Source organism: Rhincodon typus, chromosome 38 (genome assembly GCF_021869965.1).
Source record: "Rhincodon typus isolate 14 chromosome 38, sRhiTyp1.1, whole genome shotgun sequence".
Lineage (NCBI taxonomy): Eukaryota > Metazoa > Chordata > Chondrichthyes > Orectolobiformes > Rhincodontidae > Rhincodon > Rhincodon typus.
Window position 1 is genome coordinate 1,648,032 of NC_063369.1, and position 20,264 is coordinate 1,668,295.

General features: G+C 42.4%; 1 protein-coding gene across 3 annotated transcripts in view; it reads left to right on the top strand.

Annotated features, from left to right (window-relative positions):
• LOC109919657 (intercellular adhesion molecule 1-like) overlaps positions 1 to 20,264 on the top strand; it is a 35,114-nt gene that overhangs the window by 5,091 nt on the left and 9,759 nt on the right. For all 3 annotated transcript variants that reach the window (XR_007265742.1, XM_048617896.1, XM_048617897.1), the window contains 3 exons: positions 12,490 to 12,804; positions 13,987 to 14,280; positions 19,672 to 19,959. Coding sequence is in view for 2 of the 3 variants with exons in the window: in XM_048617896.1 (XP_048473853.1) it covers positions 12,490 to 12,804; positions 13,987 to 14,280; positions 19,672 to 19,959 (897 nt within the window). In the remaining variant the exon portion in view is untranslated. The remainder of the gene's footprint in view (positions 1 to 12,489; positions 12,805 to 13,986; positions 14,281 to 19,671; positions 19,960 to 20,264) is intronic.

A 20,264-nucleotide genomic window follows, 5' to 3' on the forward strand; every position in this document is an offset into this window, starting at 1 on the left:
CATGCTTCCTCCAAAATCCCCAAACTATATACTCACTTGGGCTCTCTCACTCCAGATGTGATCTCTCCTTCCTGACCATGCAAAGCTTACTCGTCAATACAATCATTGAATTTCCCATCATCTATTGAATGTATATGAATTATGTTCAATGTTTGCAGCTACTGGCAAGAATTGGTTGAATCCCTAAAACAAGACACAGGGTGAGACTATGGTTGTTGGGGATGGAGAAGTATGTTGCTAACATCTAGTTCTGTGAATTAATGCAAAATCCATTCAAGATTAGCTATTGGCTCAATCCTTCACTAATCACAATTCTGCATGATAGCACCATCAGCATCCTGCAGTACAGAGACAGATTGATAACAGATTTGACAAAGGGGAGGCATTGGCCTAGTTGTATTATCACTGGATTGTTAATCCATGGACCCAGATAACGTTCTGGGGACTCAGGTTCAAATCCTGCCATGACAGATGGTAGAATTTGAATTCAATAAAAATATCTGGAATTAAGAATCTAATGATGACCATGAACCCATTGTTGGAAAAACCCATCTGGTTCGCTAATGTCCTTTAGGGAAGGAAACTGCCATCCTTACCTGGTCTGGCCTACATGTGACTCTAGATTCACAGCAATGCGGTTGACTCTCAACTACCTTCTGGGCAATTAGGAATGAGCAATAAATGCTGCCTGGTCAGCAATGCCCTCATCCCATGAATGAATAAAGGGAAAAATATTATATAGTTACAAGTGCAGGTCAGAGTATCGCACCTGTAGGCTCCCCATAGATGGTCCAGAAACCACAATGCACTAGTCATTATTTTGAAGGAATACTAACCGCTTGCCTCTTTCAGCTGTTGTTGAAGCTCTAGCAACACTGAAAAATAATATTTGACATCATCTACGACAAAGTAGGCTGTGCGATCAGCCTGCCCTCCACCTCTGAGGCACAGTAGCTTCAATGTGTACATGTACAAGGTACAATGCTCCTTTGACAGCACCTTCCAAATCCACAACCTCTATCACCTACATGAACTAAAACAGAGGACACATGGCAACATCACCACAACAATGTCCCCTCTAAGCCTCATACACCATCCTGAAATAGAATTATATTAACGTTTCTTCAATGTTGTTGGGTTAACAGCTTGGATGTACCTACACAGCAATGATTGCAGCAGTATAACCCTGGCTAGGCCAGCTTTGATGGCCCAGTCCTAATTTGGTAATAAATGCTGGCTTTGTCAGTGGTAACCATATCCCACAAACAAAGAAATAAAACCTTGAATAATGAGAGAAATTTAGTCAGCAAATCATCTCTAGGTTTGAATCATCTGTTGAACTTTAGGGGTGAGTCAAATAAATATTCAGAAACATGCTAAATCTTTGCTTTGGTTCTGGTGGTGGAGGAAGAGATAGAAGGAACAGGTTTCTGGGTCCCGAAAATAACACCCCCAAAGGGAAATAGTGACACAGTAAGACTCTGATGGAGGTTTCCCTGTCCATCTAAGCACAACAAGTAGACTTTTGGAACTGAAGGACCAATCAGAACTCATCCATTTTGGAAGAAGCATATGATAGTAAGGAAGTGATTTTTTAAAAATCATTCACAGGATAAAGGCATCACTGACTAAGCCAACATTTATTATCCTTCCCAAACTGTCCTTGAGAAGGTGGTAGTAAGCTGCCCTCTTGAACTCTGTCATGTCCATGGTACAAGTACACTCACAGTGCTGTTAAGGAAGGGAATTCAAGGATTCTATCCCTGTGAAGGAACAGTGATATATGTACAAGTGAGGAGGTTGCGTGACTTGAGGGACCTTTTTGGGAACCCACACACCTGCATCAGTTGTCCTTGGGTTGCTAGGTGGTAAATGTCATAAGTTCGGAAGATGCTATTAAAGGAGGAAGGGTGAGTTATTGCAATGCATCTGTGGTTAATACTGCTACTGACACTGTGTGTTGGTAATTTAAGGAGTTGTCACCTCAACTACCACCTTCAATCAAGCTGTCTGCTTCTGCTCGATGCTTCCTGAGTGGTTTTTTTGAAGCTGCATCCATCCAGGCAAATGAAGAAAATCTGATGAGATGTCTGACATGTGCCTTGTTGATAGTGGATAGGCTTTGAGCAGTCAGGGGTTGAGTAATACACTGTAGAATTTCTAGCCTCTGACCTGCTCTTTTAGCCAAAGTATTTATACAGCAGGTCCAGTTGCATTTCTGGTCAATAGTAACCCACAAGATAGGGCTCAGTTAGCTCAATTAGCTGGATGACTGTTTGATGCAGAGTGATGCCAGCAGCACAGGTTCATTTCGTGGAATGGGTGAGGTTACCACGAAGATCCCACTTTCTCAATCTCGCCTTTCACCTTCTCAACACTCTTGTTCAAAAAGGTTGTGGACTTTGATACTTAAATTGATTCCAAGATGGCATTGGTGAGGTTGGCCCAGCAATGAGTGATGGCACTAGAAGGTAGCCACTTTGAACGTTAGTGGATCCAGCCTAAGTGGTGTTGGTGAGCCTGGCTCAAGACTCACGGCAGCATCAGTGAGTGTAATCTGGGCATTTTTTTTCCTTTGTTCCTGTTTCCTTAATTTCTGCTCTTGTTTTTAATTCTAGCTATTTATTTCTATGATAGCACCAGAAAATGACGACTCTGTACAGTTTTCACTGCATTCCTATACTCTTGTATTCGGATACACAAGAAATAAAATCTAATCTAATCTAGTCTAATCTAATCACCTGAGGCATGGTGACTCCTAGGTTAAACCACCACGAAACGTCGCTCTCTGATCAAAGAGCAGCCTTTGAGACTATGGCAACTTCACCTCACCCCAACAAGTTGATAGCAGGGGAGTTCAGTGGTGGTAATGCCATTGAATGTCAAGGGCAGAAAACTGATTCTCTTTGTCATTGCTTGACACTTGTGTGGTATAAATGTTACTTGGCACCTAGTTTGATTTGATTGATTTTATTGGCACATGTACGAAAATACAGTGAAAAGCTTTGTTTACGAGCGGTACAGGCAGATCACAGCAAAGAAAGGATGTACAGATCAAAAAGACTTAGAGGCATACAGGTTACTTCATAAGTTACATTATTTGAGGCTAGAGTCCATTCAACAGCCTACTAACAGCTGGAAAGAAGCTGTTCCCGAACCTGCTGCTGCGTGTGTGCAGGCTTCTGTACCTTCTGCCTGAAGGAAGAGGTTGTATGAGGTCATTACCAGGGTGCGATGAGTCTTTGATGATGTTGGCAGCCTTTCCATGGCAGTGAGCCGTGTAAATGGAGTCCATGGATGGGAGGTTGTCTTCTGTGATAGTTTGGGCTATGCATATCATCTTCTGTAGTTTCTTACGGTCCTGGGCAGAGCAGTTGCCATACCAGGCCATTATGCACCCAGGCAGTATGCTTTCGATGGTGCATCTGTAGAAGTTGGTGAGGGACCTTACGCACATGCCAAATTTCCTGAGCTGCCTGAGGAAGAAGAGGCATTTTTGTGCCTTCTTGACTGTCACACCTAGGTGGGAGGTCCAGGACAGGTCTTCGGTTATCGTCACTCCGAGGAACTTGATGTTCTTCACCCTCTCAACCTCAACCTAACAGCCCAAGTCTGGATTTTGTCCAGATCTCATTGCATTTGGACGTGGAATGCTTCAGTGAGGAGTTGCAAATGGTGCTGAACATTGTGCAACCATCAATAAACATCCCATTCATAATCTTATGATGGAAGGAAGGTCATTGAAGCAACGCAAGATACTTGGGCCTCAGCCACTATCCTGTGGAACTGTGTAGTGATATCCTGGACAACAATTATTGACCTCCAACAAACACAATCTCTTCTGTCCTGTCCAGTAAGACTCCAACTAATGGAAAGATATTCCAATTCCCTTTGACATCAGTTTTGCGAGGTTTCCTTGAGATCATACTTAGTTGAATGCCGCCTTGATGTCAAGTGCAGTCACTTTCATGTCGCCTCAACAGTTTAGTTGTTGTACTGTAATGAAAGCAGAAGTTAAGTGACATTAGAGGAACCTAAATTGAGTGTAAATGAGGTTAACACCAAGCGAAACTGTTTGATAGCACTGTTAAAAACCCCTTCTGTCATTTTGATTAATGAAAGTAGACTGAGGAGCAGTAATTAGTTGGATCTGTGCTGCTTTGTGGACATTAGGATATACCTGAGTGATTTTCCAATTGCTGGATAGATGCCAGTGTTGCAGCTATATCAGAATAGCTTGGCTAGGAATGTACCTAATTCTGGGACATAAGTCTTCAGTACCATTATTGGAATGTTGTCAGGGCCCATGTAGGCATCTGTGATGCCGGATACTTCAGGAACAGGCTGAGGTGGATTTTTCACTCAGTACTTCTGGCTGAAGATGGATGCAAATATTTAAGCCTTATCTTTTGAACTGATGTGCTGGGTTCCCTCCTGTTAGCTGTTTAATTACGCATTATTACTCATGACTGAAGGTGGCAGATCTCCAGAGCTTAGATCTGATCCATTAGTTGTACGACCAGTTAGTTCTGTCAATTACATACTGCTTCCACTGTTTGGCATATAAGTCGCCCTGCATCGGGACTTCACCATGCTGACACCTCAGTTTCAGACATTGCTGGTGCTGCTCTTGGCATGTCCTTTTCCTCTCTTCATTGAACCTGGGTTGATCCCCTGGTTGATGACAATGGTAGACTGGGGAATATGTCAAGCCACAAGATTGCACATTGTGTTGGAGTACAATTCTGCTGCAGCCAATGGTCCACAGCTCCTCATAGATGCCCACTTTTCAGTTTCTCATTCCATTCATATCTATTGCATTTAACACGGTGGTAGTACCACGTAACATGATGGACGGTTTCCTCAGTGGTGTAAAACCGGACATTTTTTGGAAAATAGGAAAATCTGCTGCTTTAAACCAAGGGACTGTGAAAAAAGTTAACTTTGATTTCTCTCCACAGATGCTGCCAGACCAGCTGAGTTTCACAAACAATTTCTGTTTGAGTGTGTTGGAGAATACATCTCATCAACACCTAGCATGTGAACTGATTCTAGAACTGTGCTGTAGCTTTCCCACTTGTATTATTTGTGTCTTGTGTCTTAATGTGAATGGGACCTTTTTAAACAGGTTCAGTAGTCATGGAAGGTTATACATTAGTAATCAGTGTTTCTTTTCTGCCATTGATTAATAACAATCTGTTTCCAACAAATAGCTGTTTTCCTGTTTCGTACAGAAACCGGATGAGTGTTTTCTTTTATTCTGGCCTTGTCAGTCAGCCACACTGGGGACTTTGGATAGCTGGATTAAATCTTTTCACATTTGTGATGACTTGAGGAATAGTGGGGCTTGATTTCCAGTATACTGCCCCAGTGAGTCATGGCAATGTTTGAGGTCACATCCAGGATTTTGGAACAAAGACAATTTAAGATTGAATGTGGAGTTAGAATACGTGAGAAAGACTTAAAAGATGAACACCAAGACTTGTACTACAGAAATAAGATAGCGCTAGAAGCTCTAAAGCCTTTCTGTAACTGTTCCTGATGAACTTATCCTGATGTATGTGATTTCTTTTTATAAAATTGGCAACTAAATCAGAAGTGGTGTTGCCTGTCAGAGCTAAGAAGGCAGAGATAATTGAAGGATCAGCGCAGTATTTGCATTTGATCAAGGGACAGGAGACACCAGGTACTCCAAATAGTGAGACGTCAGAATCAATTCATATTGAATTCCAGGTAAAGCAGTTTGAGCATGTGAAGAAAATGCAGAAGCTGGAGTTGGAGATGATCATTAGAATACCAGAATTAAAACTATAAAAGGAAAGAGACGGAAGACAGGAGAGAAAAATGACAAATATAAGCTGAAAATGATGCTGTTTGAAAAAGAGATGTCAAATGCTGCTGCTTATTCTGATAGGGAAAATCCTAGTCATCATCTAAAATCACTTAGGAAATGTTTAAGTTTGATAGGTCATACAGAAGTTTGGGGAAAAGAATGTGGAGAAACTAGACAAATGAAATGACCAAAGTAAAACTGGTCATTGCTCACAGGATATTTATGCTTCTTTGTCAGAGGAGATTGCTAGGGATTATGGCAGTGTACAAAGAACTGTACTGGGGGCATGGGACAGTTCAGGAAGCATACAGGAAAAGTTTTGAAATATAAGGAAACAGCTTGGACAAACCTGCCGTGGAGGTCAAAACGTTAAGCAAATTAATTTTGATAGATGTATATGAACATTAGAAGTTGAAACCGCATGTGAAGTTCTCAGAGAAAGATCATTCTCTCATAAAAATTTAATAAACTTTTGTAATAAAAACCCACGTTGAAGACCAGAGAGTTGCAATTACTAAACAGCCATGGCTGACAATTATAAGTTGATCCATAAAACTAAACCATGTTTCCCTCAACCACATAAATTTAAGAAGGATAGAAAATGGGAGAGTGAAAGGAAGGCAGGTTGCCAGGGTATAGAAAGGGCAGCTAAGAATGCCCCAAGATCTCTACTCCAGATCAGAAAGGAAGGTGCTGAGTTCGGAGGTGAAAAGGCCCAAGTGCTCCCAATGTAATAAAGTAGGACAGCTTCATTTAGAATTCTGGAAGTTGCACAGAAGGTGTATGGGATGCACCTAGGTTCCTAAGAGAGGAATATGTAAAAGGAACTCTAAAGGAAAATATAATGGATCAAATTTAACTACAATCGGGAAACCAGAGAATGCAAATGAGGTGAATAGGGTAGATCAGAGATATAAAGAGCTTTTTTCAAAAGAAAAAAGAGCTATTTTTCTTCCAATTATGCCACTAAACCCGAAACCCCATTGACAGACACAGAGGCTTCTTACAAGAGCTACTTTTGTTGGAGAAGGATCAAATTTTCCCTCTAGAGAATGCAATGAAAGATTTAGCATTAGTAAACAAGATAGGTAGAAAGTATGTGCTAGTTCCATTGTACGAAGTACAATTGGAATGTGACATGTTATTGGACCAGTGGTAGTAGGAACAGTTATGAAATTACCCCTGGATGGAGTGTACTTACTTTGGTTAATCATTTGACTGGAGTGAAGGATACAATTTTATTCATAATCACTAAGGTCAAATGAGGTGAAAGAGATGGATCAGGTATAGGTACAGGTTCCAGGTATTATTCCATCATTGGTGGTATCCAAAGTAATGGCTAACAAAGTCCATAGTCAGGAATCAAAATCATATCAAAAGCAAATGTTAGAATAGCCAAAACTCTATAAAAGAATGGGAGAATCCAAAGGAGGCATTTGGCTCATCATCATTAAGTGAAGCTCAGAAACATAGCGATATAGAGAATAGGTACAGAAGTAGGCCATTCGACCCTTTGAGCCTGCACTACCATTCAATACAATCATGGCTGATCATGCAATCTCAGTATCTCATTCCTGCCCTCTCTCCATACCCTTTGATCCCCTTAGCCACAAGGGCCACGTCCAGCTCCCTGTTGAATATATTTAATAAACTGGCCCCAACAGCTTCCTGTGGGAGAGAATTCCACAGGTTCACAATTTTCTGAGTAAAGAAATTCTTCCTCATCTCAATCCTGAATGTAGAAAGCAGATTCAGAATTACATAAGTCAATGTAGGCAGTTCACACTGAAGCTGAGGCTGAACGAGTTCTGGAGTACTATTATACTAAGAATGCCAGAGGGAAACTGCACCAATGATGTCATCAATGTAACAGAGAAACAGTTACATGGAGGAACCTGAGTAAATTGGAACAAGGAATGTTACCCCACAAACAGACAGCCATAACCAGGGTCCATGTGGATACTCATTTGTCTGATGGAAGTGAGAGGAGTTAAAGGAGAAATTATTGAAAGTGAGAACGAGCTTAGCCAGGAGGAGGAGGGTGGTGGTGGATGGGGATGGTTCAGGTCTTCTTTCCAGGAAGAAGTAGAGGACCCTAAGAATATCCTGATGGGGGATGAACATGTAAAGGGATTGCACGTCCATGGTGAAGAGGAGGAGATTGATGCCCACAAACTGGAAACTCTGAAACTGACGTAAAGGATCAGGAAAATCATCGTTTTTGGTGGGGAGGGCCTAGACAATGGGAGAAAAGGAGTTGATGTAGGAAGAAATAAGTTCTGTGGGGCAGGAACAAACAGAAACAATGGGCCTGCTCAGGCAGGTAGAAAGAAGAAGCAGCATTTTGATTTGGTTTGATTTGATTTATTGTTGTCACATGTATTAAGATACAGTGAAAAGTGTTGTTTTGCATGCTGTACAGGCAGATCGTACCATACAAAGTACATCAGGGTAGCAAAATAGTGTGTAGAATACAGTATTACAGCCGCAGAGAAGATGCTGTGAGAGAGATCAACATTAACATTTGAGGTGTCTGTGTAGGGTGTTGGGAGAGTATGGCGTTAGAGGCTATTGGGGGGAGATACCCAGATTAAAATGAGGTTACTCACAATTGTGGACACATTGGTGTGACACTGGATGTTGGGATCGTGGCCTAGGGTACGATAGATGGAGATGTCCGACAGCTGGCACCAAGCTTCTGCAATGTCGAGGTCAGTATGGCATACAAAACTGCACTATGCTTCTTTTCAGGCTTGATGAGAAAGTCAGGATTGGATCTGAGTGCAGTCAGTTCAGAAGGAGTTTGGTTCAAATGCGTAATGCAGGGCAGGGAAATTAAGATGACCAACGTCACATCAGCAGTTCTCAATGAACACACCATGTGCGGGTAAAAGGCTACGGGAAGGGTCCAGTGTAGGGAGAGTGTTGGAGGCGGGTGAAGATTCTCTGGGACATGGAGAGGACTCTATTCAAAGAAATGGACATGGAGGCAGAGGCAATGGAAGAAGAGCTCAAGACTTGTGTGTTCAAAATTCATTGAGGTGAGGGCACAGAGAGATAAAATTAAGACATTTGCTCAGTGCAGAATGTTCAGCATCTGAGAGTGGTAGGTCAGAAGTGATATTAAATATCTGATAAAAGTAGTGGGATCAGGAAAAAGGATGGAGTCAGAGGGAAGGGAAGGGGAGCAACATTCCAGAGGGGCATGGTATCTCTGAGTTGTACCAGGTTGTGTTCCTTAATGCCTGAAAGGAAGAGAAAAAGATTCTTGTTAGGATGTTGAAAGAGTCAGAAAATGCAGTGAAACTGGTGTGCAGGACAGCTCTGAAACAGCAAGAGGCGGCACTGATGGGGAGAGAGCTTAAGACTGTGCATATGGCAGGACATAGCACTTAGTGTGGATCTCAGGATGCAGTGAGAACAACTGTTGGAGGAGTGTTGTACATCATGGAGATACCTGTGAATATGGGTGAAAATATGGGTGAAAACATGGGTCAGAACCCATGCTGAGTGAGTCTGAGCTGGATGCAGTCGCTGATGAATGAGTTGTGGCTGTAGAAGCGAGTTTTGGCGAAGACTTTATCAAATACCAGGAGAGAAAACAAAAGGAGCAATGGAGAACAAAAAGAAAGGTTAGAATGGAAACCCAGTTGGAGAGAGGAGCAGAACTTACAATTCCTTACAATTATGGATTGGACAATAACAATTGAGGTAGTAGTGGAAACATTAAATCAATATTGTACTTGGTATAGACTACCAATTGAAATACAATCTAACTAAGGTTCCAACATTGTGTCTAAAATTTTCCAGGATAATGATTGGTAATTGGGTATAACACAGCTGAAGTCTACCAAAAAAAACAGAAGTATGGTAGCTGGTAATCAAAAATAAAAACAGAAATTGCTAGGAAAACTCAGCAGGTCTAGCAGTATCTGTGGTGAGAAATTAGAAATAAACATTGTAGGTCCAGAGACCCTTCTTCAGAACTGATAGGAAAAAGCTAGGAAAAAGTTGACATTTATGCAGGACATGGAGTGGGCGGGGGGTGGGGTAGTAAACAATAGGTGAAGATAGAGACCAAAGAGAGAGAAAAACAGTTGGACAGACACAAAAGTGGTTAAAAATCAGTCTGGGGGAACGAATACCTCCTAATGGGGGCTATTAGTAGCTGATAATGGGTTGTGTGTGTTATCTGCCTGTATAATGACAAGGCCTGTTGTGCAGAGGTTGGGGTAAAGAGGTGGTCTCAAACACTTAAAATCGTTGAACTCCATTTTAAATCCAGAAAGGTGCAAAGTTCCCAAGAGCAAAATGAGGTACTGTGCTTCCACTGAAATCTGTTGCCTATTATAAACAATCACAGGGAGCTTTTGAGAGATATCTTCAAATTCTTGAAACAACAATTGAAATCTATTGTCACAATTACACACAGGATTGGGACAAAGTTTAAATTTCTTGAGATTTTCTACCAGTGATTCGTCAAATGAATCGTCTGAGTTTGATCCAATTGAACTGATCTATGACCGTAAAATAATCTATTAAAAATTGATCAGGGAAAAGTTCTTAAGACAAAAGATGAATGGTCACTGTTGGATTATATGTCCATGTTTCAACAGATCTTACAGGAGGATATAATGTTATGCAGCAGCATTTAAACACCTCTCAGGAAATTATGAAAAGAATGGGCAGATAAGCATGTTGTCAACAGAACATTAGTTAATTTCAAGCAGGATAAAAGGTATTTGTATGCTTAAAGAGGATGAACCTCTGAAAACAACATTCAGTGGCCGATAGAAACTTGTTAAGTCAGTTAGTAAAGTTACTTATCTGGGTTTTAAATGGCCCCAGTTACATTCCAAAGACTTTTGCATCAAGTCATAGCTAAAGTACCTGCAGTTTTCTTAGACAATATTGTAATATACATGGGAAGATCATGTAAGGTAGTTAGAGGACCTGTTTTAAGCAATTGTAGTCAGCTGGTTTAGTAATAAATCTAGCCAAAACTGAATTCACAAAAGCAAAAGGTAACTTACTTGGGATATATCATAGAGCCAGGGTAAATATTGCCAGGAACAGCGTAAGTGAAGGATCTGATTGAATCCCTCAATCCTAAAACAGAATGGGGAATTAGGAGATTTTAAGGAATATGTGGGCTTTATTACAAATTTATACCTAACTTCAATACGATAGCTGTAACTTGTGATGATTCTGGGTATAGTGAGGCCTGATTTCCTGTGCACTACCTCGCAGAGTTCTGACAGTGTGAAAATTGGAGTGAATCTCCACAGGGACTATGTGTCAGTCACTTCCACCGATACTGTCATTGACTAGTACATCTGAGACAGGTAAATTGGTGGAGACAAAGTCAAGTATGATTTTGTATCTTCTCGGTTCCCATACAACCTACTGAAGAACCAACCTGGCAATTATGGCCTTTAAAACTCAGCCAGCTCAATCAATAGTAGTGATACTGAGATACTCCTGGTAATGGACTCTAAATTTGGGCACCCACAGTGCATTGTGTGCCCTTGCTACCCTCAGTGCTTCGACCAATTGTATTCAAATAGAGCAGTACTGATTCATCAGCTGAACAAGGGGTGCAGTGATAATCAGTAGAAGGATTCCTTACCCACATTTTATCTGATGCTATGAGACTTCCTGGAGTCCAGAGTTAGTGTTGAGGATTCTGAGGGAAACTCCTGCTTGCGTGTCTTACCAGTTGGACAATCATAACCAGGGATGGTGATGCTGTCTTTTGCGGCATTACCTGTAAGATATTCCAAGAGTTTGACTTGACTCGTCTGTGAGACAGCGAGCCCAAATTTACTAGTCCATAGTTGTTAGCATTTAGAATTTTGAGGTGTTGAGAGGGCTCGGTTTGCATTTGTCATTTCCTGTGTTACAACACCATGATAACTGATCCTGCTGAGTAACTTGCAAGGCCATTCAAATGGAATTGAAGAGTCGCCTGTAGGTCAGACCAGATAAAGACAGCAGATTTCTTTTCCTAACCAGATTAGTAAATCAGACGGGTTTTTATGACAATCAATAACGGTTTCTTCATAATTATCGTCATTAGAGAAGATTTCAATTGAATTTAATTGCACCAGCTGCCATGGTGGGATTTAATTCATGTCCCCAGAGCATTGTCAGTTCAGTGACAGTACCACTACACCGCCACTTCCTCACTTCTACAGCTTCAGCAATTTTGAAAAAAAGGACGAAAAACAAGAGAAAGCAGCTCATCCAACACCATTGCAGGGAGAACCTTTCCACATGGCAGTCTTCAACTGGACCTGCACTTAGGCAGGCATGAAGGCCCACAGGCTGCCTTGAGAACTGGTAGCCTGGTCTGCTTCCAGGCAGTTCATCAGTCTCTGTTGTGTTGGGAAACTGGAGGCTGAATGGAAAATCCCAAACAGCCTCCTATTTCCCCTTAACAAGGGTATGAATGAGTCTAATTGGTAGCTGCAGAGGAGGGTTGGGATTCCTACTGGGTCCATACATAGTTCAGGCTACCTGCTGGAGTTGACAAAATGTTGGGAAGCTGTACACTGGTTAGTCCAATTCGATTCCTGACCTGCACCAAGTGAAGGCCTGAAACTTTAAGCACACTATTTCTGTGAATCCTGTTAACTGTGATTCTCCTTTAACAGATCGAGAGATAAACATTACATTGCTCCCTGAAGTGCTGGAGGTTAACAGAAGATATAGTCTGGAGTGCATTGGACCAAGAGTCTATCCAAACAACAAACTCATTCTCACATGGATGAGAGGGAGTGAGATTGTTCAGAGAAGTTCTACAGAAGAACCAGGTCTTCCAGATGAAGATAACAGGTTGAGAAATGTCTTCAATTTCACCGCAAGTCTGTCAGATGATGGACAGGAGTACACCTGCTTGGCTGAAGTGGACTTGGGCTCTAACACCACAATGTCAATCACAAACTCCTGTGTCACTCTGCAAACCTACTGTAAGTTCCAACTGCACAAGAAACACTCTCCTCATTTAGAGAATACCATAGATTTAATACCTATAATTTGTTGAGAATAACCAATGGGAAGCAATATAGAGATAAACTTCTCATTAGTTCCTATTTCATCTCCAGTACAAAATGTGATGGGTAAAAATTGCTCATCCTGGATAATGATGCAAACATGCAACTTTTTCAGTGGTAGAGAAGGGTACAAATACAACATTTAAAAGACATTAGAACATGAAAGGTTTAGAGGGATATGGACCAAATGCAGGCAAATGGGAGTAATTCAGTTAAAGAAACCTGTTCTGTTTCCTTGCTGTATGACTATATGATCAGTTCATGGTGTAATTATAAGTGTTCTACAGCCGCAGGGTGTGCAAAAAACTGGTTCAAAAAAGGTCAATAAAGTCATTGCAAGGCAGAGAAACATAAGGAACAGGTGGGGGAATACACCATTCGGCACCTTGAGCCTACTCTGCTATTCAATGACTAATCTTTGACTGTAGCTCCATGTCCTTACCCATTCCCATAAATCTTGATTCTCCATCTTTGAAGCGGAGAGCTCAAGTTGGAGGATTTTCTGACATGGCAGACATTCCACTGTTTAAAGTGCCCTAACGTGCACTCTTTCTGCTTACAGGAGCCCCGGGTGGTTGTGGTAGTCACAGGGGAGCCAGCAGTTTCCTGACAGTGGCAGGTATTTTGAAAGGAATTTCACCCAGCTGCCTTAAACATCACTCAGTGATCAGGAGATGGGATTATAAACAGTTTAGAAAATCTCATGATACAGGAAGGGCAAAGAAAACTTCACAGATTCATACCTAGATCACGAACACTGAAATCCTAACCTCAATTGGGATGTTATAGACAGATGCAAGTAAGAACACAGTGAAGCTAAATCAGGAGTGCATTGACATGGACCACTAAGAGTGACTGGCACGCAAGAAACAGACTTAATATTTGAAGTGCCTGAAAGGTAACAAGAATTAATTTGAAAATAAAAGCGGTGAGATGACTGCAGATGACTCCAGTTTCCTCACTATGGGTGAATGTGATAAATTCCTGGTGTGATGTATTGTCCAATACCTGCACTGCTCAGTTTTCCACACTGTCCATTAAAAACTAAAACACACTGCAGAAAATTAAAATGAACCGAATTTCTTGTCTGTATTACAGCTTTCATGGAGCAGCCTAGAATCCTGGACAAAAGGCCCAAAAAAGTGAAGCAAAAGGTCAATTTAATATGTGAGGTCTCAAATGTCTATCCAGTTGAGAAGGTGAGAGTAAGATGGTTTCAGGATGGTGAGGAACTGAACTCAGTTACCACAAGGCCAAATTCTAACACTGTCCGAACAACAGCAGCATGGACACCACAGGAAACTGGTCTGATCGAAGTTGTCTGTATGGCTGATTTTGAGAAGTATCCATCGGTTCCCTCAAAGAATAACAGTGTTTTCATTGAGGTGTATGGTAAGGATTCTGGTTGTGGGGGGTGGGGTGGGGTGGGGTGCTTACCATCCGGCAACATTCTAATAGTTAATCACTGTCAACATTACAACGTGTCAGAATTTCATCACTTTAAACAATAAAATCCTTTTTGTTGAATGACAAATTGGGAAGCTTGTTGAAACGTTTGTACACTCAGACACTTGGTTTGAGTAAAACATAAACATTTGCTTGTGGGGTGAAATGATCCTCTGTCAATGAAAACCATTCGGAGAAAGTCTTACTGATCCGAGGTATTCCAAGATCTTGAGACCATGTGAGTGACACTGTATTCGCTGCTCATAGGGGAGTGTTACTCACACTTAGTATTCCAGGATCACAAGAGAATGTTTAAAGGTTGAAACTGGCAATGTTCCCTAAACACTGCAAAATGCAAAAACACACACCAATCTGGAATATATCGTATGGGAAGAAACAGGCCAGCACAAACAACATTCTCTTCAAGATTTGTGTTTTTGCAAGAATTTTAAAGGAGCAATCATTGAAACATATAGGCCACACATAGCAACAGACATCAGAGGAAATATTGCTGCCTACCCTTAGACAGTGGGTGTGACAGTTGCATGCAACATGGAATGTTAAACTGGGTGCTGACAAAATGGAACGTTCATCCAGAATGATACCTCCTGAGAAGCAGCTACCAGTAAATACATTGACCACTGTCTATTCTTCAATAATGACGAATGTCATTTCAAAAGTTGCAAACACAAGTTACCACAAGACCAAATGAAAGAAGAATTGTACATTCCTGTAGTCCCTTTCTCATTCTCAGGAATTCTCAAAGTGTTTCACAGCTAGAGAATTATCTCCAAGGAGCAGTTCCACTGTTTCCTTAGCACATATCCTCTGGAGTGAACCACTTACAGTAAACTCACCAAGGACAGATGTTAAATGCGGATCTTCCAGTGTTACCAAAATCCTGAGAAAAGGTTAAATAAATGAGATTGCAGGATTGTTTTCTTTTATGCACTAGGTGTCACTAGCTGGGCAACATTTATTGTGTATCTCTAGTTGCCCTTGAGAAAGTGGTGGTGAGCTGTAGGGTGACCCACAATGCAATGGGGGGAGCGTGGGGGACAGTGTTCCTGGATTGTAACCTAGTGACAGTGAAGGAATGGTAATATCTTTCAAAGTCAGCATGGTGAATAGCTTGGAGGCAGGCATGCATATGGTACCGTTCCCATGTATGAGCTGCCGTTGTCCTTCTAAATGGAAGTGATCTACCCGACAATGTGGAAAATGGCCCAAGTATGTCCTGTACATAAAAAGCAGGACAAATCCAACCCGGCCAATTACCGCCCCATCAATCTCCTCTCAATCATTGTAAAGTGATGGAAGGTGTCATCAACAGCGCTATCAAGCAGCACCTGCTCAGCAATAACCTGCTCAGCGATGCCCAGTTTGGATTCCACCAGGGCCACTCAGCTCCTGACCTCATTACAGCCTTCGTTCAAACATAGACAAAGAGCTAAATTCCAGAGGTGAGGTGAGAGTAACAGCCCTTGATATCAAGGCTGCATTCGACCGAGTGTGGCATCAAGGAGTCCTGGCAAAACTGGAATCAATGGGTATCAGGGGGCAAAGGCTGCGGTGGTTGCAGTCATACCTGACACATAGGAAGATGGTCGTGGTTGTGGGAGGTCAATCATCTCAGCTCCAGGACATCTCTGCAGAGTTCCTCAAGGTAGTGTCCTCGGCCCAACCATCTTCAGCTGCTCCATCAATGACCTTCCCTCCATCATAAGGTCAGAGGTGGGGATGTTCACCAATGATTGCACAATGTTCAGCACCATTTGTGACTCCTCAGATAATGAAGCAGTGCATGTTCACATGCAACAAGATGTGGACAATACCCAGGCTTGGGCTGACAAGTGGCAAGTGACATTCACGCCACACAAATGCCAGGCTAAGACCATCACCAATAAGAGACAATCTAACCACCGCCCCTTGACATTCAATGGCGTTACCATCACTGAATCCCCCACTATCAACATCCTGGGGTTACCATTCACCAGAAACTCAACTGGACTCACCACATTAACACAGTGGCTACAAGAGCAGGCCAGAAGCTGGGAATACTGCGGCGAGTAACTAACCTCCCGACACCTCAAAGCCTGTCCACCATCTACAAAGCACAAGTCAGGAGTGTGATGGAATACTCCCCACTTGCCTGGATGAGTGCAGCTTCAACAACACTCAAGAAGCTTAACACCATCCAGGACAAAGCAGCTGGCTTGATTGGCACTGCATTTACAAACATTCACTCCCTCCACCACCGACACTCAGTAGCAGCAGTGTGTACTATCTACAAGATACACTGCAGAAATTCACCAAAGATCCTCAGACAGCACCTTCCAAACCCACGACCACTTCCATCTGGAAGATCAAGGGCAGCAGATATGTGGGAACACCACCACCTCCAAGTTCCCTTCCAAGTCACTCACCATCCTGACTTGGAAATATATCGCCGTTCCTTCACTGTCGCTGGGTCAAAAGCCTGGAATTCCCTCCCTAATACTATTGTGGACAACCCACAGCAGGAGGAATGCAGCGGTTCAAGAAGGCAGCTCACCACCACCTTCTCAAGAGCAACTAGGGATGGGCAAGAAATGCTGGCCAGCCAGCGACGCCCACATCCTACGAAATGAATAGCGGAAAAAAAAAACGTGATCATGGATTTGGAAGGTGCTGTCTAAGGATCTTGGGTGAATTTCTGCAGTGCATCCTAGAGACAGTACACACTGCTGATACAGAGCAGTGGTGGAGGGAATGAATGTTTGTGGATGTAGTGCCAATGAATTGGGCAGCTATCACAAGCAAAGCCAGAAATTGCTGGAGAAATTCAGCCGCATCTGTGGAGAGAAAGAGAGTCAACATTTCAGGTCCAGTGAGCCTTCATCAGAATTAACCTTCTGCCAATCAAGTAGGCTGCTTTGCTCTGGATGTTCATGGAGTCATACAGCATAGAAACAGGCCCTTCTGCCTCTCGTAATTTTGTCTCCCTCAATCACGACCTCCCTCAGCTTCCTCTGCTGTGGGGAAAATAAACCCAGCCTATCCAGTCTCTCCTCATAACTGAGCCTTTCCTTCCCAGACAACATCCTGGTGAATCTCCTCTGCATCCCCTCCAGTGCAATCACATCTTTCTGATAGTGTCGCAACCAGAACTGCAGACAGTATTCTATCTGAGGCCTAATCAATGTTTCATGAAGATGGAACAAGACTTCCTTGCTCCTACATTCCACATCAAATGTAGGCATGTATCCTGTATGCCTTCTTTACCACCCTGTCTACCTGCGCGGATAACTTCAGGAATCTATGGATTTGTAACCAAGGTCCCTCTGTTCTTCAGAATTCCCTCAGGGCCTACCATTCATTGTGTATGTCTTTCCCATGTTGGACACTCATCAAGATTAATTTCCATGCACCATTTCTCTGCCTAATTTACCAGTTAATCAATATCAGATTGTATCCTGAGACCATCCTCCTCACTATCAATAACACCACCAATTTTCATATCATCAGCAAACTTAAAATTATACCTTCTGTATGCACATCCAAGTTGTTTATGTACATAATGAACAGCAAGAATCCCAGCACTGATTGATATGGTCACAGGCTTCCAATCACAAAACCATCCCTCTACTATCATCGTTTGTGTCCTATTTGCAAACCAATGTTGGATCCTGTTTGTCAACTTCCTTAGATCACTTTGGCTGTTACTTTTTGGAGAAGCCTTCTATGTGGGACCTTTTGAAAGGCCTTACTAAAGTTCGTGTAAACACAGAAACTGCACTAGCCTCATCAATGTATGGTGTCAAGCTTCTTGGGTGTTACCCGAGCTGCACTCATCCAGGCAAGTGATGAGTATTCCATCACACTCCTGGTTAGTGCCTTGTAGATGGCGGACACACTTTGGGGAGTCAGGAGGTGAGTTACTCATCGCAGTTTTCCAAGTCTCTGACTGCTCCTGTGGCCACAGTATTTGTATGGTGAGTTCAGGTTAGTTTCTGGTCAATGGTAACCCCTGGGATGTTGTTAGTGGGGGATGCAGTGATAATGATGCCATTAAATGTCAAGCGGCAGTGGTTGGATTGTTGCTTCTTGGAGATGATCATTCCCTGGCATTTGTGTTGTACAAATGTGTCACTGGTCAGTCCAAGTCTGGATATTGTTGCATTTGATCATGGATTGTTTCAAGTCCTGAGGTGTTGCCAATGGTGATGACATCGAGTAATCCTCAGTACATCCTCATTTCTCACCTTATGGTGGAAGGAAAGTCATTGATGAAGCAGCTGAACTTGGTTGGGCCTAGGACACTACCCTGGGGAATTCCTGGAGTAGAAATGTCTATCCTCCAACAACCACATCTTTGATAGCACACTCAGTCAAAAGCAAACTTGCTGTCAAGGGTTGTCACGCTAGCCTCATCTCTGGAATTCAGCTCTTTTGTCCATGTTTGAACCAAGGCTGTAATGAGGTCAGGAGCTGAGTGGCCCTGACAAAACCCAAACTGGGCATCACTGAGCAGGTTATTGCTGAGCAAGTCCTGCTCGATAGTGCTGTCAGTGACACCTTCTATCACTTTACTAATGATCGAGAGGAAACTGATGCGGCAGGAATTGACTGGGTTGGATTTGCCCTGCTTTTTATGTACAGCATATACAAACAGCAGGACTAAGAGAAACAGTCTTGGTGGTTTTGGGTCAGGAAAGAATGCTGACCAGGATCCCGAGGGAACACGGAATGATGCTGCGGGTCTTTGTACCTGTCCTTGAAGCAGCAGTAAAATGGACAGTAAACAATAACCACTGAGCGCTGCCTCTCTTTGCCTCATTATATAAAAGTGCTACATAATCAACAGGGTTAAAGGGGTGGCAAGTCAGGAAATAAACACAATAATTAACACTCGAGGAAAAGTACTGGAGAAAATAATGGGTCTGATGGAATGCATTCTGGGATTATAAACGATGTAGCTGCAGAGATAGTGAATCTACTGGTAGCAATTTTCCAAGAACGCTACATTCTGGAAAAGGCCAGAGGATTGAAAAGCTTCCATTGTAACACATTTACTTAACCAAGGTGGAAGGTAAAAATAGATAACCACAGGCCAGTTCTAACATCCGTGAATGGGGAAAATGTTTAAAGGGGTCTAATCTGAACGACGTAATAGCAGAGCATTTAGAAAGACACAGTATAATCAAGCAGCTTCTGCATGGCCCATGAAGGGGAATCATGGCAGACTAATTTATTACAGTTCTTTTGAGGATTTAACAAGCAGAATAGATAAAAGGGAACCAGTCAATATAATATGATAAAGGAATGTTTCTAACAGTATCTTTCTGTTGTTTTTAGTTTTCTCTTCCCCTGAAATCCAAATACCAACCAGCCATGAAGGAAATCTGGTTAACATTACGTGCCGTGTGTTAAATGTCTCAAGGGATCTTGAACTCAGACTGAAGAAAGAAAATGACATATTAAAGAATGGATCAAGCAGTACTGGGCTCACTATCTCTCATACAGTACAGGCTCAAGCAAAGCTGAATGGACAGCAGTATATCTGTGAGGCTGAACTGAAACTTCAAGATCAGTCAATGACCAGCCCTGTTATTAAACAACAGATTGGAACCCTCCATGTCCTGTGTAAGTAGCATTATTTACCTCACGAAAGGTCATTGGGATTTTTTTTCCAAATGGACACCAGTGAAATTCTCATACCAACTCTTGTCTTAGTCCTAACCAAATTGATTTGGTCTCCTCACACAGAGACTGCCCTGCAGCAGCTCCTTTTCTCACTGAGGCCAAAGGGACAGAGATCCCGAGGTGAGGGCGCTGTCCATTATTACCCCAGTGCAGTGTGCCACAAACTGTAACTTTGTGAGCGTGTACACTGTAGTGTTTCTCCTTCAAATATTTGTCTCTCTCCCTGATGACAGTCACTAGTGCAT